Consider the following 21113-nt stretch of genomic DNA (forward strand, 5'->3'; position numbering starts at 1 on the left):
GAAGACCCAGCATTTCTGAAGACTATATGAATGTATTCTCAGACACAGTTGGCATGTGTTTTATGTGGGATAGTTTATCAACTTGAGTTTGTAGTCCCTGAGTGGTAGAAGAATGGAGTCTTTGATATGATGTCTTTTTTGCTTTTAACTGATGAAATTATATGATTTTCTCTATCCTCAAAGGGGATAAAGGACAGCTTTTGAAGTTGAACATGATCCAGGAATACAGATTTAGATTATCCTAAATTCTGAAATATGGAAGCAGTTGGTTTTTATTTTGTCTCTGATATTTTTTATCTTTATATTTTTAAAATGTAGGTACTTATGGCTAATTTCCCTCATGGGACTGGTTTTAATGTATCCCAGAAATTTTGTTCTGTTGTATTTTAATTTTTGTTTAATTCTGGGATTATCTTTTTATTTGTTTCTTGATTTCTTTCTTGAGCATCCATCATTCTGTACTGAGTTGTTTAATCTCCATGAGTTTGTATAATTACTGTTGATTTTAAAATTAATTAAGTTAGTTATGTTACCAAGTGTGTGGTCTTTTTAGAGAAACTTCCATTGGCTACCGAATACAAGTGTTCTTTGAGGTTCAGTTGGAATATTCTGTAGGCATATGTAAATTTGCTGTATTATATCATTTAATTTTGAAGTTTATGTTTACTGTTTATTCAGATAACTTGTCTATTGTAGAAAGTGGGTTATTGAAATCACCTACTTAGCTGAAATTAATCTACATATTTAAGTTCAGTAGTGCATTTTTTGGTCAAACTGTCTATAGCCAAATTGGTAGATGTGTGTGTGTGTGTGTGTGTGTGTGTGTGTGATTATAGTGTCTATTTGATTAATTGTTCCCTTAATTAAAATGAAGTATGTCTTTTTTTCTTATGGTTAATCTTAGTTCAAAGTCTATTTTGCCAGATATTAGATCAGTGACACCTGCTTGCTTAGAACACCCTTCACTCTAAGGTGGCTCTAGCTTTGAAGGTTAGGTTGTTTTATTGTAGACAGTAGAGAGATGGATTTAGCTTATAACGTGTACACGACATACTTCTTTGTCCAAAGCATTTCTTTATGCATTCTAAATGTATGGATTCACTTTTATAGACAGATATTCTTATTCCTGAAATCTTCTATCTGTATGGGATCACATGCCCCATTATGTTGGTGTATTTTTCTAAAACTACTGGTAAGCATTGCCTCTCTGATTTATGCTGCCCCCTTAATTAAACAAGTGGAATATTTGGAATACATATAAAAAATTTAAGAATGATTTGAACTATTCCTCAGTATAATTGATAGGATGTATTTGTAAAGTCACATCATATAAGAAAGTAGTTATTATCTCACTTAAGATTTTTAATTTCTGTTTATTTTTTCATATAAATTTAGAAAATTAGTTTTTAATCTAAATTTTGTTTTAATCTAATTTTTAATTTTTAAAATATGGTTATCAATGAGCATACAAATGTCACAGTAATAATATTATTTTGTACTCTGTGGCATATTGTTTATCTTCTTATTAAATATTCTTAAAATAGCAATTTTTATTCTTTGATCAATCTCATTAGAGATCTTTTCATAAAAAATATTTTTATAGGTCAAATTGACATTACTTCTGAACAGTCTGATATTAAAAATAAATACTCATGAATGTCCCCTACTTTAAAATGAGATTTAGGATTGTAGAAAGGTACTTCTTCTATGAGTTTAAATTTTTTTACTTCATTTATATGTACATAAGTATTTTTCCTGAAAATGCATATGTGTACCACATTCACATCTAATGTTGTGGAAGTCCCCTAACCCTCCTGCCATTCTCACGTCTCTACAACTAGACTTTTGCTTTTATAAATTTAAATCTAAATTCTGCATATGAGAGAAAACATAAAAATGTTCTCCATTTTCTATTAACCTCCTTTATTCTACCTATTCTTTAAATCAAGTTGTGGGGATTTTTTAATCTCATTTTAATAAATGTGTTCAACTCTCTATTTTCACTTCTGTGTTATTTTGGGGACAGCTTTTGCCCTGATGCCGAGTCCCAGATGCTGAGATTTCAAACCATCACTGCCTCTCAGTTTTTATATTCTGCTTTTTAAATAAAATTTCTTCCTAGAAAGCTTAAAACTCTGATTTTGCATTTCATTAATTTATTTAAAAAGTTGTGTTATTGTTATTAATTAAATAGTATTTATTTCAACTCTTATGCCTAGTGTTATTCCAGCTATTGCTTTTACATAGCCTGTAGTCCCACTGGGTTCTTTAATAGGATCCCTTGCTTTCCTTTTGTGTTGGAAGCGGTCCGACATCTCCAACATACATTTTGCAGCTTTCTGGATCTATCAGTGTTTCCTGGCCACTGACAGCTGGTATACTTTGTGCCTTCTAGTTCTCTTTTGAAGCATCTAGTGGACTTGTCCTGAAAGCTTCTTCTTGGGAATTGCTAACGTCTATGGGGGAATGACTAAAGGCCGGAGTTTAACTTTAAGGCAAAGGAAGGAGGTAAGTCAAAGGGTGAAGGTGTAGTCAGCACGAACGATACTGGGTCTTTCCTTCTGCTGCTATTCCAAAAAGAAAACTTCAACCTGAACACTCATGGAACCTTGTGGATAAAGACATTAGGATGAGGAAAACTATCACAGGTTAAAACGGTAGAGGAAAAAAGAGAGGCATGAAGTCCTGGGGAGCTGTTCTATGTATATCTGTTTGTGTGAACTCCTTGGTCTTTGAGGCTTTTGAACTTCTCTGAGAGCATTCCACGAACCCTGGGAGAAACAATTAGACTTAAAGGCTCATGTGTTTGGATATTTGGTCCCCAACTGGTAGACTGTTTAGGAAGGATTAGGAGGCGTGGCCTTGTTGGAGAAGTGTCACTGGGGGTAGGATTTGAGGTTTAAAAGCCCATGCTAGTCCCAGTTAACTCTCTCTGCCACTCACCTGTGAATCAAGATGTGAGCTCTTGGCTCTAACTTGGGTACCATTGTGGGCATGGACTTTAACCCTTTGAGACTATAAATTTCGAATCAAATTTCTATTCTGTAAGTTGTTTTGGTCATGGAGTCTTTTCACAGTAATAAAAAAAAAATGACTAAACCAGAAGTTGGTATGAGGGAGTGGGCTATAACTGTGACAGGCCTGACCATGCTGCTTGGGGGAGGACCATGGAAGACTTCGGAACTTTGGATTAAGGAAGATGTAGAACACTCTAAGCATGGCTTAGTGAGTCATCCTAGTTGGAACTTGCATCACAGAAGTTCTGAGAGCAATGTGGTCTACAAAGACCCATCTCAAGGGGTTTCAGAGGGAAACAGCATTAGTAATGTTAGAAAATGGGTCCATTTCTTCCCTATTTTCACAAGGAAAGTATCTGCCTTTTCCCATGCCCTAAAAATCTGCCTGAAGCTAATTTTAAAACTATTGGATTAATTTCCTCAGTAAAAGAAGTTTTCAAGCCAGTCTAACGTTGATCTGTTGAGTTGTCATTAGCAATCTCTCTTATGCAGGTCTACAGTGAAAAGGATGAACAGAGTCAAAAGAAATTCAGATTGTGTAGTTTGAGGTGAAAAAGAGCACCAGGAAATTTAATGCTGGAGCCAAGGCTTTTGCTGAGAGAGATAGAGAGAAGTCTGACATAATATGGATAAGGGGATAGCTGCCCTCAGGGGAAGATCTCACCCACCTAAGTTTGTTAAAAAGAAAGGCCTGGGATGTTTTTCATAAAAAGAAGCAAAGGACAATTTCTGGAAATGTAATTCGGGGAAGAGTCAGGCTCCATCCCAAGTAAGCAACCAAATTTGGTGGTGCTGTTCACATGAGCTTGGCTTTAGAGTAGTCAAAGATTCAAGAGTAAAGGGGTTGTGAAATCTTTTTCCATGAGTACGGAAAGCCACTGAGGCCACACATGGTGTGGCAGTGGAGTCCCCGCATGAGAGGTCATTGCATGAGGCTGTGAATGTGTAGCCTGGGTCATCTTGGAGACCCCAAGATGTTGGACATGCCAGAACCTTAAGATCCCTGCCAAGGAGAGCTGCACACAGGGAGTGGAACCAACCAGCTCAAGGGAAAGAAGCATATTGCAGTCAACAAAGCTGGAAAGGCAGAGTCATCTAAACATTTGACATCAGAAATGGAGTTGTAGGTTTTGGAATTTGCCCTGCTGGGTTTTGGTCTCGCTTTGGTCCAGTATTTCTTCACTATCCCCCCATTCCTGTATTTTGGGATGGTAATATATATTCTGTGCCTATATATATTATATACTTTGCCTTTTTATTTTACAAGCATTACAATTAACAAATTGCCTTAAGTCTCAGGAGAGACTTTGGGCTTTTGAAATGTATTCAGATTGTAAATTAAGGGAGCACTTGAAATTGCACTAAATGTATTTTACATTTTGATATGGCTGTAAGCCTATGTGGGTCAGAGAGAAGAATGTTGTGGTTTAAATGATAACAGCCTCCATAGGCTTATATATTTGAAATTCCAGTCTTCAGTTGATGGGAACGTTTAGGAGGGATTAGCAGGCACTGGCTTCCTGGAGGAGTTGTGTCACTGGAGATGTGCTTTGAGGTTTCAAAAGCCATTGTCACTCCCAGTTAGCTCTCTCTGACTCTTATTTGTGTTCAAGATGTAAGCTCCTGGCTACTGCTCCAGTGCCATGCCTGTGTGCCTGCTGCCATGCTTTCTGCTGTGATAGGTCGTGGGCTCCAGCTCTGTGAAACTGCAAGATCCAAATCAATTTTTTTTTTCTATAAGTTACCTTGGTCATAGTATATTTACAGCAATAGAAAATTAATTAATTAATATAATAAGACCATTCACAGTACTAATTGGGTGAGTGATATTCACCATTTTTCACCACCCCATATATTTCGGTTGCAACAATGCCTCAAACAGCACAAAATATAGCCCTGCCTACTTAGGTCCAAGCTTCCAGCAAGTGCCTTGTGTTTATTGATTATGGAAAGTTTCCCAAAATATTTTGTTTCCCAAATGCAGTACTTTGAATAGGTATGACCTCCATAGACTTATGTGTTTGAATAAAAAATTGCACTATTAGGAGGTGGGGCCTTGTTGGAGGAATTTTGTCAGTGTGGAGGCAGGTCTTGAGGTCTTAGATATGCTCAAGCCAAGCCAGTGGCACTGCTGCTCCTGTTGCCTGTGGATTAAGAAGGATAACTGTTAACTCCTTCTCCAGCACAATGTCTGCCTGCACACCACCAGGAAAATAATGAACTAAACCTTTGAAGCTGTAAGTAAGCTCCAATGAAATATTTTCCTTTGGAAGAGCAATAGGAACCCTAACAAGACACCAAATGTGTTCATGAAAGTCACGTTCAAATAGAAAGGCCGCAACCAAATACTGTGAGAACAGAAGAAAATTTAAAATGTGTGTGCATGCACTCATGTGTGTTTGTGTGTGCTTGGATTCCACACACATTTGGATATTAGAGGAGGATACTTAGAGCCCTGCTCTCTTACTCTCCACCATATTCCCTTGAGGTAGGGTCTCTCACTGTACTTGGGACTCACTATTTTCCGGCTAGATTGATGGGTCAATGATCTCCATCAATCTTGTCCCGGGTCAATGATCTCCATCAATCTTGTCCCCAACGCTTGCCAGCCAGTGTTGAGATGATAGGCATCTATGGCCATGAATGGCTTTTGACATTGGTGCTAGAGATTGTAACTCAGTTCCTCATATTTGCATAGAATACATGTTTGCAATGTTGTTCTAGTCTTAGGAGCAAACTTTTAAGCTGCATATGCATTTCATCCAGAGCCCTTATATTTGAATTAAATCTACAGATCAAAAATTAAGATAATTTTGGACTCAAACCATATGCAGTAAAAACAATCCCTTCTGTTATTTTAACCATTTGGAATTTTTTTTGTGTCCTTTAAAGGTAAAAAAAAAAAAGGAAGAAATAGAACAATTATATTTGAGAAGCAAAAATGCCAAGTTTAAAATTTTGGGTTAAGGAGTTTTGCCAAATCTTGGCTCAGACACTACTGAGGACCGAGGAAGAATGTTTTATGAGCTTATGCTTTCATTCTCGACTTTCAGGAATTGTTGTGGAAGCTGCAGAACCTTTAGGAGGAGAGCTTTGCTGGAAGAAATGGGGCAATGGGGGTATGCCTTGAAGTTTTGAAATCTGCCCTACATCTTGTGTATTTTCTGTTCTGTGTACTTTCTGCAGTGGTTTCTTCCCTGTCAAGATGTCAAGATTATAGAAATTATAATATTTTAAATTTATTCTTTGAGATTTTTCTTATTTAGATCATATTCACACCCTCCCCATCCAACTCTTCCCCAGCCCCCAAATACGTGACAATCCCAACTTTGTGTCTTTTTCTTAAGCCAGTGAGTTCAACGATTTTATTCATTATTAAGCCATTAACCAAATTGATCCTTTCTCCCTGAGGTTACTCTTATCAGGCATTTGATTACAGTAGCAAGGAAAGTAACTAGTATAACGACTAACTGTGATGTGTGGACAAGTTCTTCAAGTTCTCCTTATGCAGTGTTCTCATCATTAAAATGGGAAAAGGGAGTGGACCAGGTGTTATGAAGAGTTAGTGGTTATTGATTTGTTTTATAGAGTTCAGTGTTTCCTTGAATGATGTTTATCTTCTTGGCATCTTATTAGCTATATAAGACCTACAGTGCCCATCTGCCCACAATAGCACACAAAGGCACAGGAGGTAAGTCACGTCCAGCAAAATTCTTGCTGCACATAGACTAACTATCCACTTGTCTGCGTAGATATTTTTGGAGTTTATAGCTGAGTCTGTACCTCAGAGCATGGTGAGAGATCTGTGTATTAGCTTTGGTTAGCCTGACTGGCAGGGTTAAACTGAGACATAGTTCTTTGTCTATTTGTGATTTTTTTTAAATGAAAGGCATTTCAACTGGCTTTATTGAATTTCTATTGAACTAACGTAGTCTGAACTTTGGAGGCAAATTTTCCTAATTAAAAGATAATAGATCACTTTAGCATTGGAGATGGCAGTGACATTAGGTGGAATTGCGGGTCAATAGGGAAAGAGGGATCGCCCAGTTTGAGTTTCAGTGGAAGGGCTTCTGGGAAAGTTAAGATAGAATGTATTGAATTTCTTTAAGTAGAAAACAGGCATTGATCAGGACCATAAGGGACTGGTTGGCCAACATTTAAAACAAAATCTGAAATTCTCAAATACATTGTTAATCTAAGTGAGGGATGATATAGCATTAAAAACAATTTCAGATAAAATATTGTTATATTTTCAAGGGTACTTTTCTTCAACACTTCATGTGATTATTTGGAGATGTCGAAAGAAAATTAATTCCTTGTTGCAAACAAACAAGGAACGTTTTTATAGTGCTTAGTTTGGTAATATGGGGCTGGAGAGATTAGCGGTTAAAATCACTGGCTCCTCTTCCAGAAATCCTGAGTTCAGCTCCCAGAACCCAAATGGCAGCTCACAATTTGATTCCCCCTTCTGGTCTGCAGGCATACATGCACATAAAGCACCTCTATATATTAAATAATTATGTAAATAAATTTAAAAAAATCTTCAGAATTGTGTAGCCCAGTTGGCCTCAAACTTGTGATCCTTCTGTCTCCACATCCTTCAGCAAATCCTACTGGAGTGCACCACACAACTGGCAGCAGGTCAAACCATCGTGAGGACACCTACTGAAACAGTCTACCTGAGCTGGTGGGAGCTCACCAACTCCAGCTGGACAGGGAAGCAACCAACATAGGTCCAAACCAGTCCTTCTGAAGGTGGGTAACAGCTGTATGGTTGGGGCAGACTGTAGGGACACTGACAATGGCACCAGGATTTATCCCTACTGTTTGTACTGACTTTTTTGGAACCTATTCTCTTTGGATGGATACCTTGCTCAGCCTATATATAGTAGGGAGGGCCTTGGACCTTCCCCAAAGCAATGTGCCTTACCATCTCTGAGGAGTGGATGGGGGGTGGGGTGGGGGGAATAACTGGAGGGAATGGGAGGAGCTGAGGAAGTGGGAACTGGGGTTGGTATGTAAAATGAAAAAATGACAGTTTTTCTTTCTAAAAAATAAAATAAATTATTAATTTTTTTTAGAAAAGGAAATGCTTCCTAACTTCCTTTGCCAATGTGATAACAGTGTTATTTTTCTTTATGTTTCCATGTCATTTTCCCATGCTTCACACCTGTTATCAAACTATGACATCCATTTTACCTAAATCTGAGGTGGGAGTAAGACTCCTGATCTTTTTTCTTTCTAAAGAATAAATCTAGTTTTTCTGCATGTACGTGATTACTTTTCAAATGTGGTATTTGATCTCTACTTTTTATGAACCACCTCATTTTAAACCCTAAAGTGTTAAGTCACATGATACATCATGTGCCATAATGTTACCGTGGAAGGACTGTGTTTTCCACGTTGTTGTTTAGGAAATGAGTCCCAGATAAAACCTTATGCAGATGTTGTTCGGAGAACATTTCTGATGTCTGGAACTTTTGATGCTACTTGGAAGGAGACCTCACATTAAGCTACTGTCTCCAACAACACAAACCATTTTGTTTTCCCACCCTCAGACTATCAGTGATTGAGTTGTTATTTAGAAGGTTTTGATTTATATCCCGACACAGAAAATAAACAGCCATCACAAACAATAAATGTTAGACTTATGGTAGGGATGGGACATATATGAAACATTTGTACCAATGACTAATGAATGATTCATGGTGATAACTATTTTCTAATGTCTTTTCCAATGTCTTCCACTCCCTCAGGATTATAATAGTCTCTTGTACACTAAGATAATTTTGAGCCATTTTATATTAGACAATCTAAGGAGATGATTTTATATTACAAAATCTAAGCTACCTCTTGCACAAGAAGGATTACATTTATGGTGTGGGAAATTAGTTTGGTTCTTCAAGATCTCAAGGGTATTGAAGTTTGTTATTTCTGCTCTCTGGACCATACAGGGAAATGCATCTTTGTGTTTCCCTCCTCAAAAAATTCCCAGATCTCAAGAGGCAGCAGTTTAGGGTGCTATGTCTACATATCACCCTTGTTTCCCTTATTAGTTCAAGAGTGCTCACGTAATCCTCAGCTTTCCCATATCTTCCGGGATCTGAAAAATCTTTCTAACAGGGACCTTAATTCATTCTATGATATTTAATTAATTACCTTTTATTAAGTCTGTGTCTTTTTCCTAAATCATTTTAGAAACTTGTAATTGTAACGATTCTAATGACCTGAGGTGATGCTGGATAGAGCAAGTCTGGCTCCAGAATAATAATAACAAAAGGATTTTATACTTTCCTGTCCTGGATTTCTTTGCTGTAATTCCCAAATGTGTCTAATAAAAGACTGACAGTTATGGATGGTTTCATACTATCAAGAATATGAGCACTGTATCACTAGGTTAGACAGAAAGTGGTTACACTAATAAAGATAAAGACCTTTTGATAAATCTAAATCATTTAACCTATGCTTTTTGATCCTTCTCTGTTCCAGAAGAGCAACAAGGTGGGATCTTGGTAGTTTATGGCTGAAATGAAGGAAGCATGGAATGAGCAGAGACAAGATGAATGAATGAAAGATGAAAATATATTTCTCTAGAAAAATATGCAAATATACATTTTTTGTCTTTTCAATATGCTCTGTATTAATTTATACATGTACACAGCAGAAGCGGTTCACACAATTTAGGTATTACATGCAATACTGTGATAAGTGAGTTTGATTTCATCAGCTCCTACTACATCAGCACAACAGCATCTCAAATATTCCAGCAATATATTATCACATTTGTAGCAGAGCTGCCTGAAATACAATGTGTTTGATGTTTGTAAACAAAAAATATGAACATCACCATGTAACACTGTAATTGGAAAAAAAAAAACCACCTTCGTTTCAATTCTCCCTTACATTTAGAAAAGGAGTCACGCTCTCAGTATCCAAAGTCCACGGTCACTAGGGAAACACAGTCTCCTCTGGGTGCACTAAATATGTAACCAGAACCAGTCATTTTTGTCTTTACACAACTAAATCACTTCGGAAAGGCAATAATAGAAAGATGTCATAGATGGGCCGAGATTCAGAGGGTTTCACTTAAACTCCTCATTTAGCATGTAAATTAAATAATGATAACTCTGCTGTTGCAGATCAAAAAAATCAGTAATGATATTGGTTCATTCGTGGATCTTTAAAAATATTATACTGGGGAGTAAAGAGAAATGCAGAAATATAATACTGGGTTTTGGTGAGAAGCTCTGTGTTCTAAGATGAATAGAGATGTGGCTAATGAAGTCTTACGTTGTGTTTCCCTCTCTTTCGCTGATAGCAGCAAAGAGAAGGTCAATTAGAAACTAATTTGTAATTAGCCACTCTGAGTTTTCCCAGAAAATACAGAGATTTTGTTAAGCTTTGAAGCTGGGTGTAAGAAAGCTAATGGACTTGTATAGAGTCTTTTAATTACCAGCCATAAACAAATCTATCTCTTACTGCTAGATAGCACCCGAGGGCAAGAGGTAATCTGCTTTATAAACCTTGGAGTGATTTGCTTTATAAATCTTGTAGTTTAGGAAAGTGGAAAACTCTCTTTAAAGAGTGTTCTCTTTCATTGAGAACTATGTTTTTGGCAGTTTTGTGAAAAATTTGGTGATAGATTCTTGGTGACCTCCCAATTTATACATGCCAGTGAGCCAAGCCCATCCAACATTGAGATCCATTTCTTACAGTATTTGGGTCTTCCTGGTGGGCAGGATTATCCAAAAGCAATCCGAGTATGGGACAGTTCCAGCAAATTCACTCTAAATGCCTTTTTATTCAAAGTCTATCTTCTTGCCCAGTGCACAGGTCATCTCTGTCTGTATGTTTAAAAGTCACATCATCTTTCGGAGGTCATGTTATTTGTGCAGTTACATTGTATGGATGGTAAAAATGTAATATAGGAATTGATTGAAATAAAAAAATTAAAAATTAGATCCATGGCCAAATTAGAAAGAGTCTAATTCAAAGTCTAGTGTTAAAATTAAAAATATATAGAGTGTATTTTTTTTAATTTCTCAAAGGTATAAATGGCTCAAGATTAACAAGGAGCACCCTGTATCTGAACTAGGTCAATTTAGTGGCATCTTTTTGGATACCTTGCCTTCATTCTTAGACACTGGCATCTCAGTCCTAGATGAATGATAGAGTTCCCAAGTTGCAATGGGAGACTATATTCCTAGACAGTCTTCCAAAGCAATAGTACCAAGAATAACTTTCTTCAAACATCACTATGGACAAGTTCAGTTAATAATTCTTCACGAATGATATGCTCAGCTCCTGGGAGGATGGGGAATCACTTGAAATGCACGGTCTATCTTCACCCAGGAAATGAAGGCTCAGAGGATCACAATGGCGTAGCTTCACATTCAAGCAGAGTCTTCGGGGACGGCAGAAGGGTCTTCCTGGATGACGTTCAAGGGAATCACTTCAGTACGCTCTTGGACTGGGTTGTTGTTGACTGGAGGATTTCTCGGTTCCTGATGGCAGATGTAAATGGGGAGACCACCAGGCTCAGCGAAGGCTGTAACACGAGGAGCAGCGACCACGCGGTTGTTGGCGCGGCGTCGGCGCCTTCCCCAGCGCTGCCTCCACCGGATCTTGAGCTTTGCCCAATGGCGTTTCACGGCAACTTGCACCTGAAAGAACAAAGGGATCCTTGCTTTTAATGACAGTGAGCTTAAATGCTTGACTCTTGGGGTGAATGGAGGTTAAATTGTAGATCTGCCTTTTTTTTTTTTTTTTTGGTTTTTCGAGACAGGGCTTCTCTGTGGCTTTGGAGCCTGTCCTGGAACTAGCTCTTGTAGACCAGGCTGGTCTCGAACTCACAGAGATCCGCCTGCCTCTGCCTCCCGAGTGCTGGGATTAAAGGTGTAGATCTGCTTTAAGGACAGAGTTTATACCGTAGTTATAAAATACTCCACCCTGGAATAACAATATGCCAGTCAAAGAAGCAAGTTACTAGTCTGAGCAACAAGAGGCAAGCTAGTCCCCACTTTTTGTTTGTTTGTTTTTGTTATGGTTTGGGGGTAAAGTTTTCTGTCTTTGCTCCCAGCACCTGCGAAGGAAGGTTGGCTGGTCTCATAATGTAGTAGGTAGGTCTTATTCGAGGCTAAGACTTAGGAAACTTTTTACTTGCTGCCATTCATGCTAAGACATGATTTCATCCAAATCTTAACTTGTGGATCATGAAAATGTATCCATAAACGACAACACAGTCCTAAAATTTTATGATAATAAACGCATGTTGTGGGTTTACTCTTACCAAACAAGGCTCCAAATGAGGTGTTCCAGATAAAACTCTAAGGCAGCGAAAACCTTTTAAAAACGAGACTTTAGTCTCTTTTAGGAAAAAAACAAAAACAACAAAACAAAACAAAAGCCAATCAGAACAATTTAGAAGTCAGATCATTTGAAATCCAGGACTTCTCAGACAAACTGTGGTTATACGTGTTTGGGTGTAGCATTTTAGATTCATTTATATCTTAAACAGACAGAGAGACAAATCTTGAAATGCTAACGGCTAGGGCATGCCATGCAGCTGGAGTTTGCCTTGATAACAGTCATACAGGCACAAGGGATGGAGTAAAGCATTTAGTTACCACTTACTCACTGATTGCCATGGACCGTATTGTAGTCACTTGATTTGCATTAATTTATTAACCCTGGCAATAGCCTCCTTTCAAGGGCGCTACTGTTCATGTTCACTCACAGAACAGAGAGCTTAGACTATGCCATGTGTGCACAGTCAGGGAGCTGCAATGTGGCAGAACCTGAGTTCCAAGGGAAACCTGGCTTTATGTGTAGTGTAGAGAAACCCTTCGATGTTAGGTTTGTAATCTAGAAACCATCAATGTACTCTTGAGAAACGAGGAGACATGCCAGTTCAGTATCTCTGGAGAAAGGAAACCAATAGTTTCCATGGATTCAGTTTCTCTTAAATACCAAGGTTTGTCTTACAGCCAAACCTTACTTGAAGTTTTAGAGGCACTATTGCAGATGGCTACAAATGTAGTGATAGTTGGCATAAGTGCCCCAAGAGGGGGAAAAAAAATCCCTCGTGCTTTCGCCTTACCTGCCATTTCACAATCCCCACTAGAACATCCACATATACTGAATTACCCAGTTCAACATTAGGCCGAAAGACTTGACGCCAATTTTAATTTTAAAAATTGTTATTACAGCCGGGCGGTGGTGGCACACGCCTTTAATCCCAGCACTCGGGAGGCAGAGGCAGGCAGATCTCTGTGAGTTCAAGGCCAGCCTGATCTACAAGAGCTAGTTCCAGGACAGGAACCAAAAAGCTATGGAGAAACCCTGTCTCGAAAAAAATCCAAAAAAACCCAATTGTTATTACAGGAAGTCAGCCACCTTCTCTAGCTGCATTCCAAGTTTATTAGTTATCCTTTTGTGTAGCGATGACAATCAGCCTCCATTTATAAAGTATACATAAGAAATAGGCCCTGCGTAGCATGCAACGGACACTGCAATGGCTATAGTCTAATAAGAGTAATTATCTCTTATAGTAGCAGATGGATCTGGTACACGGACTGAATGTACTTTGATGGTAAGAATAAGGGCACTAAACCTGTGATCTTGAACAAAAAGCAAAACCAACCCAATCCAGAAACTGTTGTCACTTCTGGAAAGCAGGAGAAATGTGTAAAAAGTATATAACACATGACATTCTGGATTATATATGTTTATTGCTCATTGTGAAAAAGCAACAAGCACAAATAACTTTAATTTTTCTCTTTGATTCTTATCACTTTATTTATTGTTGAATTTGAAGAACGAGAGTTTGGTCTGTTGGTCTAAAGACATAGTTGTCCTCGCTCGGTTCCCGTACTTGGGGAGACACACATTATACCGAAATATTCTTGGTTAGGTTTGAGTGCTTGGGGTGTCTCTCTTTTTCCTTGTTAAGCTTATTATAAGCACCTGTACTTATGTGCTGAGGCATGAAAGGTGGGATTTCCCCCCAACAATGGAAAGAAAGAGTTCAGTCTCCCCCTTCATTGTCACTCTGTGACAGCCTTACCTACCTGACGCTCTTAGTCTGTCCATGCACCCTCTATATAAGGCTTTGTTTCCATGATGGTAATCACTGAAGCAACATGTTCATATTAAGTCAGAATTAAAATTTCCATTTGTGCCATTGCCCTGTTGACCTATTATTCCCTTGGATCTTTGCCAAAACTCAATACTCAGCCAGGCAAAAATCTCATGACATACCTGTCCCAGATGTGGGTAGAAATAACTTCCTATGTGTGTGTGTGTGTGTGTGTGTGAATGCCTTGCTTGAGGTCGATGACAGAAGGGGAAATGTATGCAGAAATGTCCAGCTGAGACCCAATGCCTGATATACTATACTATATTTGGCCTAGCATACCATCTTTGTATTATTAGAAATGTCACGCTTATACTTTCCTCTAGCTACATGATCTTAATGAAAATAGGAATGTTTCAAAAACAGAGAAAACATACGCAATAAATTCCAGCTATTTCAACCGTCAAGAATACCCCTTGGGTTTACTTTCTGTGTCTGAGACTCCCAGTGACATTGTAGTTAAGACGCAATAAATACTGTACCATTTTTACAGATGAGTGCAATCCTCTTGTGCTTTATAAGGCCTGGCCCTTCTGACTGACTTTTCTATTAGCCCTGTTTTTTTTTAAATAATGTTTTAGATGAAAAAGTTTATTTTGTGTACTAAAAAACAACTCAAAATGCAGGAGTCTCCTTTCACAGAGTGTTGTCATGGTGCAGTATTCTCCATGGGATGATAGAAGCCACGTTCATGTTTCAGTATTTACTCTCAAAGGATGAAAAGAGGGCTAGAGGGTCCTCTATCAGCAAAAACCAGAAGGCCATCTCATTTTTATCCTGGACTCCTAGTGCATCCCTTAGCAATCATGAGTACACAACTACATTTTGCCAAATAGGGGAATAAACTTTTGGGTAAAAAAGGAAGATGTACCAGTGAAAAATGAAAAATAAATGTCTTTCTAAGTTGGACTTGGGAATGGGCATCAGGTAACAAAGAAGGCAAGTATTTTGATACTCACTACATATTATCTAAATAAATAATACAGCACGTATTAGCTATCAATTGTTAATGATTAGAAAATGTTTCTAAATATTAACAGGACAGTATTTGGTCATATCTTACCAAACTATGATTTGTCATAGTTACTTTTAGTAGAACTACTTTTAGCAGGAATTAATTTACAATGACAGAATACCTGTGCATCAGAACTATGTGGTGTTGGGAAAGTAGAGTACATTTTCTAGGAAAGGATCACATATACAGAGATAATTTATTTAAATTTAATTAATTTAACTGGGAGTCAGAAAGTCTGGACCTTGGTTAGTATTTGTGATATTGGCTCAGTAACACCAGTTTTTTTTTTTTTTCTGGAGCTTAGACTGATCACGTGTAATTTGAGTGGGACTTTCGAATTGTACTCCTTGCGATCACAGAGGCTCACTGAAGAACTTCTGGGGCTCCGGCAGCTCTCCTTTCATATTTTATAATTAACCTGTCAGTCAATATTCTGTTGGAGGACAGTGGACTCTGGCTGAAACTACTTGAGTAACCCGGTTGTGCAGTTTCTGCAGTACACTGAACCAGATATTCATATAAGCCTTTACTCCACGACAGCAATCACTGCATGTGTTTTGAGAATCCTTTTTCAGCCTCAACTTCAGGGTCATTTTGGAAAACATTTGAATACATGGTCTAAAATGCCATAAAGCAACTGGAAAATAGGAAAACACACTGACTGTTGCAGCCCAGGCGTGAGTTTCCAGAAAGAATAGGTATATGGCTTCTCATTCTGTGGGAAGTCAGAATGGCTTTTGCCATTGCTGTGGAGCATGGTGACCCACTCAGCATGCAACTGAAGAAAGTGGTAACAGAGCACGCTCCTTGTGTCGTATGTGTAACTGCACCTGTAGCCGAGACTCAGCTTGAAGTGGTAGAAAAAACCCACTATCCCGTTACTCACAAACCCTTATGAGATTATGCAGAAAGGAGATCTGGAGAAATTGCAGTGTGGTCCTTAGGAAACTGTAAAACGCTGACTTTACACAAATGAGTGATAGCATTACAGGAAATGCATGCTTACCTCGTGGTTGAAGAAGCAGTAGATAGTTGCAACAAAGAATCCCTAAAAGGAAAAGAAACAATGCATTTGAAGTTCTCTATATTTGCCTGATGCCATTTCCTGAAATCAACACACATAGACTGTCTAGAGAGGAATATTCTACCATTGCAACAGCATGTCATGGTTTGATGAAACAGAAAGGCAGGGAAAATAATGATCTACCTCTTTCACTCAGTGATAAGTCACAAAAGTATATCCATGAGAAGACTATTTTCTGCCCAGTGGTAGATCATTTACCTACCACGTATGACACCAGGGGCGAATCTTCAGCACAAGAAATTTAAAAAATCCTTCTCTCGGTAGAGAAACGTGTTTCTTGTAAAGATTCGCAACTAGAAGGGCTCTAGTGGATTTGCTTAATCTATTGCTCTGTTTAATATGGAGACTTTTGGTGAGTGTGCTGGCTTTGGTGGATTTGGAAAGTTTTGTACCCTAAGACTTAAAAGCTGTGGCCATCAGAGAAACCATTTGCATGTCTGAGTAGGAAGCTGTGAATTAGTCCTGAATATGTCTTTAAGAAACCCAAACTCATTTGGGGCCTTGCTTAATCCTCGTAAGATGCCTTGTGCTGAGGTTTAAGTATGATCTCAATAGCTTAGGTTATTAAAGAAACACCCAGGATTTATTTTTAACCTAATTAACTTTGGCCTTCTCCTCACATTAGGCCTTGGCAGTTGGAAAAAAGGTAGTGGATTTGAAATTTACAATTGAGCGAGAAAAAACTCTTGCCTCAGATCCTGGTTTAGAACCTCTCCCTGAGAACCTCTTCATGCCAGACTGACTTGATTCTCAAAGCGCCAAGCGGTTGCCTTTAGTAGAGTCTGTGAGCTGGCCCAAAGCTCCGGAGTGAGTGGAAATGAAATTCACTTGTCTAGGTTGGCTAACTGTGCAGCCCAGGACTGCTCTGGTGGTTCACTCAGTGCTCTCCTCTATGAGAAACCCGGGTCCACTGGTTCTGTCCAGTCCCAGAACTCTCCTGGATAGATTCTGACAAGGAGAGCTAAAGGAGCAGGAGGCATGGGCAGCTCTGTGTAAATGTGTTTCCTCTCATCACTCCAGAACCACATTGGTTTAGGAAAGACATGCTTAGTACCTTCTAGATATACAATTAGTTGCCTAGGTGGGACCAGTAGAGGGTTATGATATCAATAAAGGGGAAACAAATGTCATATACAATCTCCTTTCCTTCAAAAGTTTTGGTTGCGTCTGCTGAGTTGAAGGCTGCGAGTTTTGACTTTTAAGAACATAATCTTACAAAGGCAATCACGGGTTTTCATCAGATGAACCTAGTAGGAAAATAAGGAATTGAGTAAACATGCAGGTTGGTTTCCTTACCTGGAAATGAATCAGAAAGTGCATGAAATAATCGTAGATCTTCCCAAGAATCTTGTTGGAGGGCCTCCAGGGAAACACAACAAACTGGATCCCCAGCAGGGGCACAAGGACCATGGTAGCCTTCACAGCTTTCAGGTACATGTAGGTTTCTGCCTGATGAGTTTGCCTCAGCTTGGTCACAAGAACACGGACAATGTTGAGCAGAAAGAAGAAATTGACCTGCAAAGATTAGTACGAGCAAATAATCCATTATCGTCATTCGAGATAGGCTACCAGATCAGAGACTAGAGAACTTTTAAAATAAAACAAGTCGACATCTTCCGAACCTCAGATTTTTCTGGCTCTGAAGATTAGTTTTGAAAATAAAGTTTTAAAATAATTTAATTGTAAGTGAATTTTTAAATCCTGGCATAGAAATTGCCATTGTGCAAAACATGTAGACAAGAATGAGACCTTTGATAGTAATTGAATTATCTAGACCTGAGTCCTCAACTGGATAAAGGAATAAAAGGAGATGAGAATAAGCATTCAGCCCCCGTCTCCTGCTGTGGGCACGATGATGTGACAGCGCCTAATCTGTCCCGTGCTCGCTGTCACGAAGGTCCTTGTCAGCTCAAACCCAGAGCCGATCAAATTTTTCTTAAGTGAGAGACAGAGATGCAGCCTGGATGGCAATTCAAGCAGCACAGTTACTAACTGACGACTCCTTAGTGCAAGGTGCAGAGTGTGGTTTAGAAACTGGAGAGTGTTTTTTTTTTTTTTTTTTTTTTCTTACTATGAGAAAAGAAAACTATTTTAGGGATTAAAATTAACATAAGTTTTGAGTAATATAATTTGTTCCTATGTGATAGAATGGCATTCAATTAACTTTATTTTGTAGTTATAGTACATGTGCTACACAGAAGTATATTCACAAAGCTGAGTGATGGCACTGATAACAATATATTGAGAAACTGGTCCTTACCACCAGAGCCACCATGATGGGCCCATGGACGATGTAGAGCAGGTGTGTCTCGACGCTCAGCCAGCAACTGCAGGAAGTGAGGGCGCACATCAGTACAAACATGCTTTCACTGTGGGGTACATTAACTTCAAAGCTGGTGTGCACTTACTTGTCGTTGTAGTAGAGAGCACGAGTAACGGCGTGGATGGTGGTGGGTATCACTGGGAACCCTAAAATTGGGAAAAGCACAAATCAAACTTGGATCCTATGCCAAGAGCTTACCTACAATTGTATGGATAATGGTAGCATTGTCACAAAGATGGTGGCAAATTGAGCTGCCTATCAAGATATTCCCCTGATATGTTTGTATTCAGATTATTTGGTCAAGTCAGACTTGTGGAGTTTGGCTAAGAACATCCAGACAATTAAAAGCCCTTTGCCAATTCCTAGGCACAGCAGGGACCTTGTAACTTGTATTATGATCCTTCCTAACACTGTTAAGTTTTTGAAGATGTTTTTGCTGTGAACTGGAACAAGCAAGTCTTTCACTGTGTGAATTATGTCCTCATATAGTGAGATTTTGGGTCATTCTTAAGGGATGTATCGTGAGATGCTAATTGCTATGAAATCTTTAATATTCATATGATTTCTTTTGGGTATTTTATTTTTTATTTACTTTGTGCACATTGATCCTGTTTCCTTTTAAGCAAATGTTTTAGAGAAGCCAGTGTATTTCTACCTCTCTAAGTTCTGGTTGTGGCTTATAGAGGAAATGTAGTATCCTCTTCCTTGACTAAATCAAAGTACTAGTAAAGATAAACAAAACTCCCTTTAGCTTTATTTTCAGAAAAATTCAGATACTATCTATTCAGCCAGCCAAATTACATATTGTTAAAGTATGTTTTTTTGCAAGAATGTATTTCAATGCAATAATTTTCCTTTGGAAAAGATTGTTTTTATACTCAGATGTACCTAGTACATGATAATACTATTTGATTTGATTGAAGCATCTGTAAAAAGAGGTTTGTTGTTATAGTCAGGTTATGAAATATGTCTCAGAAAAGAATTAAGCTGGTACCCTTCAAATTTTAGTAAGTGAGATACAAAAAGAGAAGGTCTCAAACCTTATGTGAAAAGGTTTTCAAATAAAATAATATTTGTTTCTAAATGCTTAAATGAAATAATTCATACCACTGATTACATGTTGGGCTTAAAAATAATTTTAAGCTGGACTATTAGTACAACATATGATTGTGCTGCTGACAATGCTTCTAACAGACCATTTCCTCATTTGAATTCAAAGACTCAAAATTATTCTCTGGATTTATTTTGAAGTACATATCTTAGGTTAAGACAGCAAAAAAAAAAATAGGTATTTGGGAATTAGAGACTACGTGCCCACTCCACTTAAAGAAAAGCATGTTTCCTAGTGATTGGGGGAGACACTACATCTAACTTTTGTGGCCTGACACCATCCTATGGGTAGTGTGGCTTTTTCAATACAAAGTTTTGGTTTTTTTTTTCTCTGTTCCTGCTCTTCTAGTCCCCAAGACTTACAGCAACCTTTCCTTTTTTTTTTTTTTTTACCAATGACAGTGAAAATAAGAGCAATACTTATTCTAATGGATTCCTTTCCTAAAACAAGGAAATCAAAGAAATTCTATTTGTTCAGTATGGAAATCCACTAGAAAGATTTTCTTCATTTTATAGAAAGGGGAATCAGTCAGAGCGGAAAACGACCTGAAGGCATGGCGCTGCTTAGATATCTGAGATGCCGCATATCTCGTGACGCAACACGGATGAGGGAAAAGGCATCTGGGAAGAACCCTGCTTTGATGTTGCGGTTGTTCAGCCACAGGATGGGTTTATCATGTCTCTCACAGATCTTGGAGTTCCATTCCGTTTTAGATTCTGGATTTGGAAACATTTTACACACAGATGGCTTTGATGTCCTCTAAGGACAATTTAGTTCCCAGAAAATAGCTTTGGAAGGGGTGCACATTTTCTGTCTCCCAACTTTGAAGAGTGTTTTCAGATATGAATTGTGCGTTATTTTGTTGAAAGTGTAAATCCTAGAACTTATGCTACTGTTTTAGTATTTTCCAAAGGAAGTCGTATATTGCCCAACACAGTTTTCTCTGTTCCATTACGTCTTCTAACATTGCTGTGAAATGTTTTTCTTGAGAAGTTGTTTGGGCTTCTCTTCACTTGTCTTCCTCTCACGCAGAGACAAATATAAGGATATAAATGAAGGCTACTGCTTTAAAAATGTGCTACTCTGTGGCCTCATTTTCTTTCTTTCTTTCTTTCTTTCTTTCTTTCTTTCTTTCTTTCTTTCTTTCTTTCTTTTTTTCTTTCCTTCTTTCTTTCTTATTTATTTATTTATTTATTTATTTATTTATTTGGTGTGTGTGTTGGGTAGAATTTGAGAATCGACTTTGGCAGGCCCCAATACTTGACTTTCTGTCTTTCCAAATACCTATCTATAAGAAGCAAATCCTTCCTTTTGAAACTTTTTATTTCCTGTGGTGAGAATACTGAACAAGAGATCTACTGCCTTAGCCAGCACTGACTAGCAGTGCTCTTCTCTGTGGCTACTGTGAGTGTGATATTCTTTGATTCTA

At 38.2% G+C, this 21113-nt stretch overlaps 1 protein-coding gene across 2 annotated transcripts in view; it reads right to left on the reverse strand.

Annotated features, from left to right (window-relative positions):
• Positions 1-9642: 9642 nt before the first annotated feature.
• Calcr (calcitonin receptor) overlaps positions 9643-21113 on the reverse strand; it is an 85675-nt gene continuing 74204 nt past the window's right edge. For both annotated transcript variants that reach the window (XM_013352429.2, XM_005363677.2), the window contains 5 exons: positions 18659-18719; positions 18511-18577; positions 17547-17765; positions 16173-16214; positions 9643-11680 (listed from right to left, as the gene is read on the reverse strand). In XM_013352429.2, coding sequence (XP_013207883.1) covers positions 11411-11680; positions 16173-16214; positions 17547-17765; positions 18511-18577; positions 18659-18719 — 659 coding nt within the window. In that variant the 3' untranslated portion in view covers positions 9643-11410. The remainder of the gene's footprint in view (positions 11681-16172; positions 16215-17546; positions 17766-18510; positions 18578-18658; positions 18720-21113) is intronic.

Source organism: Microtus ochrogaster, linkage group LG10, assembly GCF_000317375.1.
Source record: "Microtus ochrogaster isolate Prairie Vole_2 linkage group LG10, MicOch1.0, whole genome shotgun sequence".
Classification (NCBI taxonomy): domain Eukaryota; kingdom Metazoa; phylum Chordata; class Mammalia; order Rodentia; family Cricetidae; genus Microtus; species Microtus ochrogaster.